The 15,934-nt window shown below is 46.6% G+C and overlaps 2 protein-coding genes across 5 annotated transcripts; one reads left to right on the top strand and one right to left on the bottom strand.

Annotated features, from left to right (window-relative positions):
• Positions 1 to 1,363: 1,363 nt before the first annotated feature.
• LOC118291980 (SH2 domain-containing adapter protein E-like) lies at positions 1,364 to 11,252 on the bottom strand. Of its 3 annotated transcripts, XM_047330177.1 has the most exons (7): positions 8,484 to 10,090; positions 5,872 to 5,998; positions 4,532 to 4,768; positions 3,762 to 4,005; positions 3,397 to 3,516; positions 2,777 to 2,981; positions 1,364 to 1,630 (listed from the first exon to the last, which is right to left on the bottom strand). In XM_047330177.1, exons 1-6 carry the CDS (start codon positions 8,982 to 8,984, stop codon positions 2,798 to 2,800), a joined length of 1,413 nt encoding a protein of 470 aa, XP_047186133.1. In that variant the 5' UTR covers positions 8,985 to 10,090; the 3' UTR covers positions 1,364 to 1,630; positions 2,777 to 2,797. The 3 variants fall into 3 exon arrangements, with proteins under 3 accessions (XP_047186133.1, XP_047186134.1, XP_035476456.2); XM_047330178.1 differs by lacking the exon at positions 8,484 to 10,090 and adding an exon at positions 10,953 to 11,252 and having other exon boundaries at positions 1,364 to 2,981; XM_035620563.2 differs by having other exon boundaries at positions 1,364 to 2,981.
• pygo2 (pygopus homolog 2 (Drosophila)) lies at positions 10,289 to 15,590 on the top strand. Of its 2 annotated transcripts, none has more exons than XM_047330176.1 (3): positions 10,289 to 10,459; positions 11,954 to 12,006; positions 12,157 to 15,590. In XM_047330176.1, exons 2-3 carry the CDS (start codon positions 11,962 to 11,964, stop codon positions 13,876 to 13,878), a joined length of 1,767 nt encoding a protein of 588 aa, XP_047186132.1. In that variant the 5' UTR covers positions 10,289 to 10,459; positions 11,954 to 11,961; the 3' UTR covers positions 13,879 to 15,590. The 2 variants fall into 2 exon arrangements, with proteins under 2 accessions (XP_047186132.1, XP_035476455.2); XM_035620562.2 differs by lacking the exon at positions 10,289 to 10,459 and adding an exon at positions 11,174 to 11,312.
• The last annotated feature ends 344 nt before the right edge of the window (positions 15,591 to 15,934 follow it).

Below are 15,934 nucleotides of genomic sequence, written 5' to 3'. Positions count from 1 at the left end.
GGCTAAATTTAATTTTTTAAAAAGCATAGGATAATCATTAGTTTCCAGTTGTTTTGTGGCGGCTTACGATAAGGCAGTGTTTCATCGGGGCCCCTTGTCAAATGTATGCGAGTTGTTGGTAGTTTCACCAAAGAGCCTAAAGTAAAGTGTACGATTTAGGGCTACTGTAATATTTAATGATAAACCAGTCACATGGACCTTTGAATGAAGAGCTTATCATTATAAATCATTGTAGTATTTGTATGTCTACTTTTGTTCTCTTTTAATACTCCTTCAACCACCTGTAAGAGGTTTATTTTCACTGGTCAAGCAGGTTAAGTCACCTGCAACCAGTCGACCACTTCAACAGGTCAACGGCAAACAGTTGTCCATGAGGCGACACGACGTCCGTGGGACGACTGAACGTCCTCTCTCGTTTTCTTTTTAAGAGGTAAATGAAACATGTGGATTACCCGCCTTCATTAGTAAAAGCACGAACTGCTGGCACCAAACCGGAGCAAACGGCGACAGTGTCCTCGCCGCAAGTCAAGGAGAAACAGTTGACAGACAGATATCAGCCTCAGATAACACCAACGGTGAGGAAGGTAAAGGAGAGGGGCGAATGATATGTAAGAAAAGGAGGGAAGGAGAGAGGGATGGTGTCAATTGCCTCCCCCCCCGACATCAAGCGTCCTTGACATGGGTGTAATGATACTACTCTTACTCTCTATCTGTTTTTAGAGCCGCCTGTACCTCAGATCCTCTCGCAGCACAAACCGGAGCGCTCATTGCTCAGGTACGTAATCCGTTTGTGCTCAACATGATCCGCGGCTGAACTTAATCTCCCCGACTAGACCTTGCCCCCTGACCTTTTCACTCTAACCTGGCATATTCATTTATCCCCTTTTAGCCAAAATGGAGAACTGAACTTCCAGACAAATTAGCAAACTGCCAGAGCCACAGTCAAGTTCCCACAGATGAAAGATTTATGGCGCTCAAAAATGCCCCCATTCAGTCATGAGCGAGGAGGCTGGTTCCTCCGGGTTGATGGGCTGCCGATGCTTTGATCATTCCCTTCCAGAGCCCCCGCCCCGACACAAACAGCCTCACACTTTGCCGTTTATGTTGCCGAATTATTGGGATCCGAGACAAAGCTCGCTGGGGATCCCCAACGTCGAGATTCGGGACTTTTTATTCGGGTCTGTCTGACAAGGTTTGAACATCGGGTCTCCACATATTCAGGAGACAACGGTGGAGAATGCATGGCAGGTGTGCCTCCTCGGATTACTTCCGAGTGAAACGCTGTGCCAAAAACATCATGAATCGACTTCCCTAAATCATCGTAAAGACAGGGGAATGTCAGCTTACCAGAAAAGAGATAGGCTATGAGACAGCATTTTTTATTTTATAGCACTTCTGGCTTAAAATCAGGGCCGTGTAGCAGACCAGTTGCCCAAATGAATTCCAGCACATTTTCAAATATACAAAGGAAAATAAGACAGTGAATATAAAACAGATACCACCTGCGATTTTGCTGTTCTGCCTCCTGGGGGCATTACACCAACAATATTTCTTTTATGCTGACACTGGATTCAAATCATTTTTCTTTGTCTCCATTATTCCAATATCTCTTCATTTCTTGTACTCGTGTCTGTAAATCATGCAAAAGTTCGACATTGGGTTTAACAATGTTGTATCTCGTCATATATCCCCTAGCAGGAAAACACAGTGAAACCACAGTCTCAGTTCTTGTCCCCCCAAAAAAGCGCCAACTATTGTTCGGTCATTCCTCCTTCAAGCACATTGCGTCAGGGTGAATCACTCACTCTTCACAGTGGAGATAATGCGTTAAGAAACAACTCCCTCATTCACAGTCAAGCAGAGGAAAAACCTCAAGGGGGCCAGAGGTTACAGAGAACTAACAAGTGTAGGGGCATAAATTAGAAATCGGCTGCAAGCATGAAAGATAAAATAGCTGATATTTGTTCATATCTTGAGAAGTGGAACCAATACGCTTATGTGCATGGGTTTTTTCCAACTGGGAACTTCGAGGAAAAGACTTCTTTGTGTTGGTGCAGTGTACCAGCACATCCACCAGAGAGGGAGAGAGAGTCACAAACGTTTCTCCATGTCTACAGTACTTCCTGCTTCATGATAAATTTAACTTTGTGACAATAATGATAATAATAAAAAATATAGCGCGAGTATCTTTTAATAGAGCCACGGTGCACAATCAAAACATCACATCTATGTCGGAGTCGCTTTCAAAACCCAGCTCCAAGTCGCATTTAATCAATCAGAGTGCCTCGGCATCTCCGCTGAGCCTCCCACCTGATCACATGCAAAGCAGCAGCCTGGGCGTTTTGCATCAAAGTAGAATAAAGAATGAAGAAGCCATCCAGAATTTCAGGATACAGTGAGTGAGCTGCAAACATTTCTTGATGATCACACATGAAATTATGTATAAAATTAAAAACACACACACACACACACACACACACACACACACACACACACACACACACACACACACACACACACACACACACACACACACACACACACACACACACACACACACACACACACACACACACACACACACACACACACACACACACACACACACACACACACACACACACACACAGACATTATATAGACTTGCATTAACCTTATTTTTTTTTGGTGCGAAGGACACGGCAATAAAAGTACACATTGAGCTTCATCGTGGTCGTGACCGATGTTTGCTCACATTTGGTCCCAGCAGGCCAAGAGGTGTGTTTGTTTTGTATACCTAATGCGGACTTGGGCGGAGTCAGTGGATGCGAGGCACTGGGTGCAGCAGAGTCATGTGCTCGGCGCCGTTGAAAGGCAGACGCTGAGCGCAGTAATGGTGCACCACCTCTGGGATGCTGGGGAACACGCAGCTGCTCTGGTCCAGGGTGTAGCCGTTCTCCTTGGTCTGGGCAACAATGATATGAACACAGCCTTGGCTCGTCCTGAGTCACACAGAGGGGAGGGGGGGGGAGGAATTAACCCAAAAATGTTATTAATTCATTCATCATGTTGTATGGTATGAGCCTGAGAGACGTTTCATGAAACAGCAACATGCCCATTGGGCCGATGGAGATGTATGATACAGATGAATAGGTTATATCAGGCTTTTGGACACGTGGGTAATAATTGTTACAAGTACAGATGTATTCTTGCTATTGGTGTTTGTCTGCAATAATAAAAGTGCTGAACATTAACAGCCTCATACTTAAAAATGTTCTAGTAAATGTGGAAATAATGTAATATGACATAAACCACTTCCAGCTGTTTCAGCTATAACATTTTCTACCTCTCATGTGCTGCAGTACATGATCTCACATCCCTTTGGACACGGCCGATGCACTTTCCTCTTACACTCACTTGAGGGCGATGGAGTACTTGCTGTTGTCCGACTCGCTGTTCCGGACCAGGAAGCTGGCCTCTTTGCAGGACTGCAGCCGACACTCGGCCTCCTGGCGAGTCACACAGCCGTGGTACCAGCTGAGACAGATGGGGACAGGGTTGCATTTAATTCAATACTGATATTAAAGTGTTCAAAATCATTTTATACAAAATGTCTGAAGAGGAAACTTCATGTTACTAACATTGTGTATTAAAAATTCTGCAGAGAGGTATATTGCCAGAATGGAAAGCACATCTTATTTGTATTTTGCGACCTATCTTTAATGGAATTCCATTCACAACTTGAGGGGATTATTCTATAGTCAGCATACTAGTACTGGTACCTCTGTCTTTCCAGGGGCAGTGAGGGGTCCACACAGCAGGCCTCGGTGTCGGGGCCGCTGCCCGGGGCGGAGGAAGGCGACAGGGTCGGGGGCGAGGACCGCAGGATCTTCTGGGTCCAGCTTTTCTGCCTCAGATGCTGATGCTGAGACAGTGGCTGGGTGGGCGGATGCTGCGGCTGCCTGGTGAGTGTCGGGTGAGGCGTCTCATCTTTGGCCGGGCGCGGCTCTGGGCTGTCAAACTGTGCTGGGGGGAAGAAGAGTCACGGGAGGAGATATGAATTCATGTAAAGAAACAACTGACTCCATTCCAGAGCTTGAACTTGGATGCCGAAGCCGCCAGTAAATATAGAATAAGAAGACAGCACTTTGATATTTCATGCAAGATATTATTTAGCATGCTGTTGGTCTGTGCGGAATATGAAATATAAATGTGAGAGCAGGCCTGACTCGCTTTTTGACCAAATATGTGGATCTAAGGCAGAGAAGAGGCAGGATTGCTACTGTGTTGCATAAATGTAACTGGTTAAAAGTTCAGACGAAATGTAAGCGTTTTCAAAATCTAAAAAGGGAAAGCGTGAAGTCAACAATGTACTTTTATTTCAGTTACTTATATACAGATACATATCTAAAAGATAAGTTCAGGTGTGTGCAGAAGGAAATATTCCCTCCTTTTCACATTAAAAACATATTTCTAGAATTGGTGCCAAGTCAGTTCTCAGGTATCATTCTGTGTGCGATCAATTTTTAAAAAAAAAAACAATTTGCTGTACCTGAAAGAGTTCTGACAATGTGTTCCTTCTTCCATTCCCAAGGCAGCTCGTACTCAGTGGTGGGACGTGGATCGAGCTCCGGCCGCGTGGCCACTGTCCTGTCCCCATCACCACTCCCCTCATATGGGACGTCATAGATCTGTAGGGGCGCAGACTGGCCTTCCTCCGCCATCCCCGCACTCCCCTCCACCAGCACACAGACCTTCAGCAGGTCCTTGGACCCCCGACGTCTGATCTCTTGAAAGGTAGAAAAACACGAGATCACAGATTAAGACCTCTGCTAGTGAACACTAAAGGGATTTCGATGAGCGAACACCGAAATATGTTGTCTGTGAACATCAGAACAAAGCTGGCTGCAGAATCCACATCTGACGCCGGGGACTTGGGTCACGTGATGATTCCACAGCCACCTCCATCCGAAACCAATGAGACACTTAACCACTTTAATGTGGGCCAAGATTCAGGGACCATACTTCCAGGTAAAAAATGATCACGATTTTTTTTAGTTACGTGATTTACACTCTCTGATCTGTTTCCAATTAATATGTTTTTTATGTGTTAAGTGTGAAATAACAGTCGATGCACATGATGCTCCAGCTTGTCTTTTTTTTCAGGCTGGGAATGTCAGTGTGAACTAATGGTCAGTTAATTTCATTTTAGTTCCGTTAACATAAGTTTTGTTTCTTGTATCTGATAGTGTTAATAATGACGCTGCCCTACTGCCATAGCTTTGCTTATTGACTCACGGGGACGTTCGACTCTTGCTGACTTCCTCGGTGTGATTTAAGCCTCATAAATTGACTCAGTCACAGGCCTGGAAGTGACACTGATTGAAGTGACATCGACTGGAGCACTGCAATAAAACAATTTCACATTCACAGCAGGCTATTGTTAAACCCTTTTTAGTCAAAACAATGGAGTGATGGAATGAAAAGGTCGGGAGAGGGCATGTGATTGGTCGACGGACCACCAGTTGTCCTGGATGCTGGGGAGTTTTGATGAATGGTCAGACAGGTCCATGTAGGGGTTTACACAGAGCTGCATCCTAGAGGAGTGGAGGACAGGGGGGGACGGGGGCACTGAGGGCCAACTTCCTTTTTAGAGAATAGCACCAGGAAACAGAGACGGGAAAGAGGAAGCAAGGGCAGGAAACTGCACCCATTGTCCGAATGCAACAGAGTTGTCGTGGCAACCCCAGGGGGTGCAGAGAGCACTAGGGGAGTGAGTTCATGTTCTCACTGCTCGGCCCGGAGAGACTGAAAATAAGAATCCTGTCATCAACACAGGTGCAGTAGTACAGATTCTCCTACTCCTGCTCGTACTGCAACAGCAGCTCTTACCGGTAATCATCTGCTGGGCATCATAAGGCTCCATGTAACCGTCATTCTCCCCGACCCTCTCCGCCTCCCTTTGCTCTCTGGTCTTCTGAGCATCAAACGGATCTGCATAATCCTCAAGAATTATCACCTGCATCAGACAAAATACAGGGGAATCAATATTTTTCATGCATATTTTAGATATAGAAAAAAACATGAAAGGTTTTTTAGAATGGAAAGAAGGGAAATAAATGCATTAAAAAAAAATTGCAAATTGCAGTCATGCACCTTATTGTGGTCACGGTAATCTACCTGCCAGATAGATTACTGCGTAGATTACTGATTACTTCCACTACCTGTTAGCTTATACCATTCCAAGTAAGTAACAGGTAAAAACATCTAACCAGATCTACTGAAGGAAAAAAAAAAAGGTATGGTCTGGTATGAAAGACAAAAAACATTGTGGCATCATCCACCTCTGAATAATTCATAGTGTGTTAAATATTGTCCAGGTTAAATAAAGCTGCAATTTAACATCGATAATTTTGCTGATTTCATTTTTTTAATTATCATTTTGTAAAAAAAAAATGTTTTGCTAGAGCCAAAAGTTACATATCTGAAAATACCAAATATATTCAGTTTAGTATCTTATGTGGCAAAGGAAGGGAGCAATTTTTCACATTTGAAAAGCTGGAACCAGCAAATGAAAAATGACATTTAACTGATTATCAACTTCAATAAACTAAAAGACAGACTTCAGCTAGTTTGGAGAACAGCTGCATTGGCACCTGAAGAGGAGACCCTCTGTTGTAAAACCCATTCTCTGCACATTGCTATCTCTCTGTTAACAACCTCTGTCTTTTCTGCCACACCAGTCATGCTTGACTGTCCTGTCATCTTATCAGTGCCGTTTCTTGTTTATTTTACAAGCCACCACAGCCAACAGATAAAACCGAGGCCGTTAAAAATGAAGCTGTCGCCCTCATCCCGTCCAGTTGTGCTGGCATTCGCCTGAGTTAAGTAGCAGCTGTGTCGGTGTTTTCAACTTTGAGAGTTTTAGTGGGACAAATGCAAACTGCAGCACAGATAAACAGATACGCACTTTATTTGCCTTTAAATTTACTTCCTGTAGAGATAAGATTCTTTATGAACTGGGGAACTCAAAAGGCGGATAGGACACATAACCTACAACTTGCCAAATTAAACTAGTGTCTGATGTGTGAATTTGAGATCAAGAATGTGGATTTACTCCCTCTTTGCAACATAAAACTCCAGTTTTATTCTTCTACTCTTTTATCCGTCTTTTTTCTCACCATCTCTCCACTGTCACCTCCCTGATTCTCTCTTTCTCCTCCTTTTTTTTTTTTTTTTTTTTTTCAAAGCCAAGCTGGAGGGAACTCGGGTTAGCGCCCGAGTGTCAAATAACACAATGCTTTTTTTATAATATGATAGCCTTCACCAGGGGGCCTGATTCCAATGAAAGACAGGGGTGAGGCGGAGGGAGGGCGGCTGAGAGAAGGGGAATACTGAGACAAAATTACAGGAGAGGAAGGTAGAGGCCTCGTATCTGACCACAGCTTTGTATCCGGGGCAGGGAAGGTGGGTGTAAGGGCGAGGGGGGGTGGAGAGGAAGAGAAAGAGAGATAGAAAGACAGGCCGGGAGGAGTGGACACAATGGGTGTTGCGGAGACAAAGGGTACAGGGAGAAACAGAAACATTAATATCAAGTTGCAGAGCTTGGACTTCATTGTCACTAATGCTGATGACACCACACGGCCGCAGGAATCAGAGGAAGCTGCCTCAGGTTCTGTCAGTGTTTGGTTTTTTGTACCTTGACGTGCCATCAACAGTCAGAAATCCAAAAATCATTCCGCAGTGCTGGAAGAAGCATTTGCCTTTTTCTGCGTAGGCAAAAGCAGCAACACGGGCACTGTAGAAATACTCTTCGATGAATAAAAATAGTTTTACTACTATTGCTATACTAAAGAGAACAGACCACCAAGCAAAAGTATACTTGTCAGGCAGAAAACTGTCCGTATTGTTACTGTTGATTATTGTTGTCTAAGCAACGAAGCAATTTTAGAACTGGTTGAGTTCGAGATCATTTTAACTCATAACTGTTGGGTTTTGTGTAAAATATTAATCTGAAAAGCAAATTATAACTGGATATGTGTTTGTTTTTTATCTCGTTTCATTTCCTCTGCAAAGTAGCATTCACTGGAAACATTAGACTACAGTAAAAGAAGTAGCCCATTTGAGTGCACTACTTGAGTAGATGTACGTAAGTTACTCTCCACTATAGGAAAAACTGTGCCAGCCAAGTCCACACACACGCTTATACAACAGTAAGTGTGACAGTCTTTAGAACAGAAATAGTCTCTCGTTATTCTAACCATTCGTCAAGTATCAATAACAAATGTCTGCACCATTTTGCAATCTAATCCCTCAAATAAGCCCTTCACAGAAAAACTGAGATCAGGGCTTAGAAAAATGACACATTGGTGATTCATAATTGAGTATTTAACGCCACCATACACCACAATCCTCCAGGGAAGCCCTTCCTAAACTTCTTCACCGGGGTATTACTTGTGGCCCATATATGCTGACTGGTCTTCTGAAGGCGGATTGTGACTCACTGGTTCTGCTTTGCACGGGGCCGGTTTCTCTGCGTCGGCCGCCGGCTGACAGCCGCCGGCCCCGCCGGTGACGTTGGGCCCCTTGTCCTGTTTGTCCAGTCGGATCAGCCGGTTGATGTAGGCGCTGGCGGACGGGGAGATCTTCGGCGGCCGGTGCTGCTCCTCGAACACCGGCTCCGCCTTGTGGTGTTTGCGGCTCATGCCCGACAGGAGGCTGTCCCACACGTTGCCGTCTTTCGGGGAGCTGCCGCCGGTGCGGCTCAACTCCGCGGCGGAGTTCTTTCGGTTCCTCCCGGACAGGAGGGAGCCGACTCCCGCGCCCGCGCCGTCTGCGCAGGGGTCTTTGCGGTGGCCCGGTTTGGAGCCCGTGGTCCTGGTGCCGATGCTCGCCACCAGCCCGCTTTTGCTGGCCCTCGGCTGGGAGCCCGATTCGGAGGCTGAGCGGATCCTGTCGGTACCGTTCTTCAGATTGATGGGGAACTCCTTGAACCACTTTGCCATTGCAACTCAGATGCAAACCAGTAAAACCTCTGTGCGCCCTCCGACACCGTTTGGCCCCATACACCGGGGCCCCTGAGACGGACCTTTAGAAATGTGTGCCTTTTTTTTATAACAAAAGACTTCCGTTGCTTTATTCTAGGATAGAGCCTGTGTAGCCTACAGGATCTGCACACCTCCGTTTAAAGCATCTCATGAATTCCTATAAAAGTCAATAGCTCTATTCTGAAACACCCAACTTTAAAAATGGATCTAAGTAAAATAGATACAGCCTTCATGCCTGTATGGCAAGGAGGGGGGGGGGAAACAATACCCCTATTTATCCCATGTGGGGTTTTTCTTCCACCTGTTCCTCCTTCTCTTCTGCTCAGTGGAAAAGTTTATTCCCTTTGGACGAAGACGTGTCTTCTGAGTGGAAACCCTCGAAAGAAGGCAAAGTTTGTCTCGCTTCTGATTTGTGGTCCCATTCCCAGAAGAGGCTGGTTTGTTTGACAACCGTCCACTGTCGCAACGAGGCTCCTGACTGCGCCTGGTTGCATGCAGAGGGGAGGGGGGTATCTGAGGTTGAGAGGGGGGTAGCAGGACCGGGTGGGCGGTGATATTACCACGGTGGGATCATCATGTGGGGACCCTCGGGCCTATAAATAATCCACCTTGGTCACACCTGTATTATTTATTGTAGGCTATATGTAACCTGTGTCTATGTATAATAATCATATACAAAAAAGGAATATTACTGAGAACAAAAAAGCCATATACAGACCTCCTAAAATGCTGCTTTTAAATAAATAAAAAATGTTCGAGCAACTTTAGATTGAGGCTGATCCGAGTCTCCCACAAAGTATTCAACCTCGAAATAAAAATGCTGTTGTTGTTTTCAGACAGCAACTTGAAACAAAGTTGACAGTTGTGTGAATGTTTTCAGTGTCCGATATTGATTGAATATTTACCATGATGTCACTTGATAATTAGTGTCTCCGGCTGTTAGAATAACGTCCACCTCTAATTTAATTGTACAGGGGTATGGTTGGGAAATGGTCCGTTCTGGGCTGCTCCACGTGCGCCAGCGAAAGGGGTGACACTACTTCTACAAAACATAAAAAATATACTTTGGGCAATTGTGGGGTCGGCATATATTTCAAATAATATAATTTTTGTTTAATATGTTCTAAAATGCGTGTGAATTCAGTGAATTCTCTCCAAAACATCAGCGAGAGTCGCGAATCGTACCCGCCGACTCCCCTATTTTCGCCACCAAATGTAACCTTCCGCGCTGCGCGCAGCTCCCGTTTGTCCCTCTTTGTCCGGTGGCGACGGAAGGCCATGATGATTAAAATGGCAAAAAATTTGCGTTTTTGAATGAATTATAGCCGAATGGTGGACCGTCAAGCACGCGCCGTGCGGGGACCGGTTCGCTGGCAATGACACACCAGAGAGTTTCAATTTAAAGGACAGCCGAGCGAGCAGCGGAAGAAAGGGTACAGTTTGCTTCCAAAAGACAAGTCTGCAAGATGGCTAGCTATCTTCAGTGGCATGCTAACGTTAGCTGAGAGAGCTAATGTTAGCATAGTAAAACAACAGTTGTCCATAGCGTGGTCGCCTGTTGTGTCCCCTACATGCTGTGATCGGTGGAATCGAGTGCACATGTGTCTGATCGGAAAGATAAATCGCCGTTTCGCTGTGATGTGCCAGTGTCGCGGCTACTCGGCGCTGCTAGCTAGCCACATTGAGTAACGTGGCTAGCTAGTTAGCCAAGGCAGTCACTAGCTTGCGTTAGCTAGCTGGTCCGAGTTCCCAGCTACACATCTGTAAGTGATCATTTTAGAGAGAGAGGGGGGTGCACAGTAACTCGCTTGTACCGGGCAGACGGGCCAGGTAGCAGGCGACCAGTTTCAACTCAGTTAGCGAAGAAACTGGCCCAAAAAAACAAAACGAACTTGTGCCCAAGAGCGTGAACCAGCTCGGGTTTACCTGACGCCTGTTGGGTGACCAAATCCCGGCGTGACAGACACCGTGGCGAAATACTTGCAGCTGGAAAAAACAGGAGCTTGCAGACCTGGGCCGGCGGTATAAATACCATTGAGCAGAACAAAGCGTGTTCGTTGCTGCTGTGATGATGATGATGATGATGATGAACATTGTACCGCTATTGACGTGACCCTGAGGCACGTTCCACCTAGTCGGCACATAGCCTTCAAGACGTCGTCCTTCTTTTTTTTTCTTCTTTTTTCTTGCATATGAACGGTGATATGCCACTTCACCGACAGTCATATTAGCTAATGGCTGCCGAATCGGGGAGACTACTGGCCGGACAAGGAAAGCGGAGCAAAGGTAGGAACTGATTTTCACCCATCTCCCAATCAGAAGGGAATCACCCATTACTGCGCTGCACTGGTGCCGCTAGCAAAAGCCCCTTCTGGCCTCCCACCATGTGTGCACCTCACGACTGTCTCCGGTGGTGGCTGTTTCTCTCAGGATGGACGTGTGACCCCGGGGGGGCGGGCGATGTCTCTCTGGCTGTCAGTGTATCTTCAACTACGTTTTTTCCTCGTTCCCATGTCTTCGTCCTCTTCCTGTCCCCCTCATTGACCTTAACCCTCTTACGCCTCTTGTTTGCGGCCTCTCTCTCTCTCTCTCCCCCGCTCGCCTGCGTCAATTCGGTCCGCCTGGGTCATTGGCGATTCAAGGCTTCATAACCCTTGGTGATGAATAGCGCCTGGATGTTCAGCATGGTGTCCTCATGCCAGTTTATGTCCCATCATTGAATCCATCTCAACTGTTGGACGTGAGAGAAGAGGCCCCGGGTCTGAAGCTGCTCCACTCTGTCACTAAGGGCTTTTGGCCGATCCAAATGTGATGCTGCACTCGATTGGTGGTGGACCAACGGCATGAGACATGGAGGCCTATTTCTGTTGTGGCTAATATTATATTTCCCCCTTTCCACCCCTTCCCTCCATATTTTACTGTTTCAGCTTCACAGATGAAGAGCCCAGAGAAGAAGAAGGCAAGGAAAGCAACCACTCAGGTAATAGTTAATTTTGGAAATCTGGTTACTTTGCTACCTGAAGGAAATACATTAATTACCTTTCTGACTGAAATAATGAGCTATTAAGTTATCTGGTTTCATGAAAGCAATAAAAATGTATTTCTCTGTATTTCTTCTCCTTTGTTTTAGGCGGCGGGGTTCTCCCACCTCACTGAGTTTGCGCCCCCTCCCACCCCCATGGTGGACCACCTGGTTGCCTCCAACCCCTTTGACGATGACTTTGGGCCCCCATCCCGACCTAGTGGGGCAGGTGGACCCGGTGGTGCTCCGTTTCTCCCTAGCCCAGGTGCAGGTGGTGGAGGTGGGTATGGTGGTGGAGGCAGGATGGGCGGAGGCATGGGGTTCATGGGCGGTCCAGGAGGACCGGGCGGTGGGCAGCCTGGGCGGAGGCCACCGTTTGGCCCCCCATCCAACGCCGGCCCTCACCACCAGCTAGGTTTTGGAGGAATGCCTGGCTTTGGAGGTGGTGGTGGGGGAGGCGGAGGGGGAGGAGGGGGTGGTGGAGGATTCCCCCCAGGTGGCCCTTCTCAATTCAATATGCCACCAAACTTCAGTCCACCCATGCACCCTGGGCCAGGATTCAATCCCATGTTGTCGCCCGGGGGTATGGGAGGTCCCGGAGGAGGGGGGCCACCACATCCTCGGTTTGTCATGCCTCCACAACAGCAGCATGGACAGGGTGGACATCCATTCAACAGCCCACCGTTACCTAGCGGTGGAGGCCCCAGAGGGCCCCCACACGGCCCCCTGCCATCCATGGGAGGAGGCATGGGTCCTGGGATGAATATGATGAGCGGCATGGGCGGTGGCCCTGGAGGCAACATGGTGGGAGGGTTGCCAGGTATGCCCCCTCAAGGACAGTTCCCTAACTCACAGGATGGTCCCTACCCTGGCCCGAGTCCGCCAGGACCAGGCAATGAGGATGGAAAGAACTTTGGTGGAGGAGGGCCTCCACCTGGGCCTCAGCAGCAGCAGCAGCAGCAGCAGCAGCAGCAGCAACAGCAGCAACAACAACAACAACAGCAGCAGCAGCAGCAGCAACAACAGCTTAACATAAATCCTAACGGTCCCCCTCCTAATAATTCCACTCCTGGCCCTCCACCTAACTCTGGCCCACCACAGCCTGGGGGCGGCTTTCCTGGCCACCCTGACGTCCAGCAGTCCAATGCCAATACACCTGGTCAGCCTCCTTCAGCACCACCACAGCCTAACCCCAACTCTTCTCCCACTGGTCCCCTAAATGGATCAGGCCAGCCCCAGCATCCACCACCCACTCAGCTACAGCCCCCCAACAATGCAAACACACCAAACTCTAACTCTACCCAGCAGCAGCAACAATCCACTCCACCTAACTCTGCCCCCGGCTCCACACCTTACAACCAGCAGAACAACACTCCTGGCGCTGGTGGTCCGATGTCAAATGCGACCTCCAATTCAGGTCAGAACAACATGACCAATAACAATGGTGGCAACACTCCTGGAAGCAACCCAAATCCCCCCTCTAACTCCACCTCAACTCCGAACACCCAATCGCCCCTGGCCCCTGGTCCCGCTGCCCCCTCAACCGGGCCTGGTTCTGGCCCTGGAAAACCTGGTGGCACCGGTATGGTCTTCCCTTGCGGCCTCTGTATGGCGGAGGTCCACGACGACCAGGATGCCATCCTGTGCGAGGCATCGTGCCAACGCTGGTTCCACCGTGACTGCACAGGCCTGACAGAGCCAGCGTACGGGCTGCTGACCCGAGAGAGCGCTGCTGTTTGGGCCTGTGACTTCTGCATCAAGACCAAGGACATCCAGGCTGTGTTTGTGCGCCAGGGATTAGGCCAGTTGGTGGCAGCTAATGAGAGTTGAGGAGCAGGTGACAAAGGAGCAGCGTGGAGGTGCGATTTTTAAAGGACACATAGAGACATCTTTGTTCCGATTTCGCTGAATGACCTGTGTGTTTGTGTCATGTCAGCTACTTGCCCAATTTCTCCTGACTAGCCCTTTACTTTTTCACTACACAGAGAAACACACTCATTGACACTCATGCTTATATATCGCACTTTGAGTGACTCGAGGCAAACGATTTTTTCTTCTCCCCACCCCATAGGAGTCAAATCATGATGAATGTTAAACTACACAGTCCTTCAAACATCTAGCCTGCCAACCAGCGAAGCACTGACACCAACACACTACCTCACACACCTTGAAACTGACTCGCACGGAAGCTCCCGCACTGACTGACTGGGATAGACTCGACACACTCGCGCGCCACATGAGTGTGATGGTATTTCAGACGCACACAAACACACACCGCAAGCCCCCGTTAGACTGGGAAAGAAATGCCCCTGTTGTGTTTTCACTTAAAGTATCGACATTATTATTTGATGATTCTTGGCTTTAAATTAAAACACACTGATTAATTCTTTAAAGTAAAACAAAATTATATTTTAAAGATGTCCCTAAAGATCTGAAAGGGATTTTCATTGATCATTGATTCATTTACAGCATTATTTGCCATCAAAAAGCTTTATTCTAGCACTGGTCTATCACCGTTAGCTTTTTTTTCTGAAAGTGAAAGATAATGGAGAACTACATCAGTATATTGCAATGTAAACCTTAAATATCATGCGTGTTGTGAAACATTAATGTCAAGTGAGAGGGGGGGTTTAATAATACACACATACACACACACACACACACACACACACACACACATTCTTTGACCCTGTACTACGTATCTGTTATTTTGTACACAGTGCTGATTAATCCAAAGGAGACCCCAGGCCAAGATTTCACCCACACCTCACAGAGAAGGTTTCACCGTTAAGTAGTTGTAAATACTAGGACAGAACATTTGTCTGGAGCTCCCCCAACAGTTGTGAACATGCCTCCGAGTTGACCAATGAACAAAATAATGAGTTGAACCCCGTGTGTCTTGGTTGTAATACACTATGGCGTTTTGGTTTTTGATACAGTACATTTGAGTCAACCGTTTCTTTTCTATTTTTAATCTCTGCAGTACACATGAATTGTGATATCAGTGCTTTTTGGATGGTGTTGGCATAGCAAGTAGTGACATCATGTCATATCAGATGTGCATAGTCCTTTTGGAAAAAAAGAAAAAGAAAAAAAAGGAGGGGAGGGGGGTGCATGTGAACCAATGCAGTAAATGTCCGATCTTGTTTATGTTTATATTCTGGCTTCTGTGCTGCAAGAGGCCTTGAAGTAGACCAAATAACTAAAGAGCGAAAAATACCCATTTTCTCACCTCTGTCACATTATATGGTGTTTATAACTATTCTTTCTTTCCTTAATTTACTTCATTCAATTGCCTTTCTTTTCTTGCTCTCAGCTGTTCCTTTTTATTTTGTACTGGTATTCGTGCTGTGCTTTTTTGCTCCGCTCTGGCGCCTCCTGGTGGAACCCGAAGGAACCACTTGAGTTCCGCACCGGGTGGGAAAGGGAAAGGTACTGAACTCTGAAGTAAAGAGATTTTTTTTGTACTTGTCTGTCTGTTTTTATTCCCTTTTTTTATTTCTCTGCTAATGAATGTATTAAAATGAGGGTTGGAAATCTCATTGGAACACAACAATGTAATTTCTTTGTCATAATACCAAGTATTAACTTCGTGTAAAATTGGAATTTTTTTCCCCATGTAAGTCTTTTAAACCATAATCTGTGATTTGCTTTAAAGTTTTCTTCTCAGATTATTGTGAATTTCATTTGAAAAAAATTATTCAACATTTATGTATTGTTAAATTGCAGCAGTTAATTAATCATTGTTTACTTGGGTTTTTATGGAGCGGTTCTCACTGGAAACCAGGAACCTTTTGCACTGAACAACGCTCAAAACGTTGGCTCTCTTTTGCCTGTGACGGAACTAGGCCTACACACAGTTCTGTCCAAGAAACGTCAATGAATT

This window comes from Scophthalmus maximus, chromosome 22 (genome assembly GCF_022379125.1).
Source record: "Scophthalmus maximus strain ysfricsl-2021 chromosome 22, ASM2237912v1, whole genome shotgun sequence".
Taxonomy (NCBI): Eukaryota; Metazoa; Chordata; class Actinopteri; order Pleuronectiformes; family Scophthalmidae; genus Scophthalmus; species Scophthalmus maximus.
This window is presented reverse-complemented; position numbering and strand designations above follow the sequence as displayed.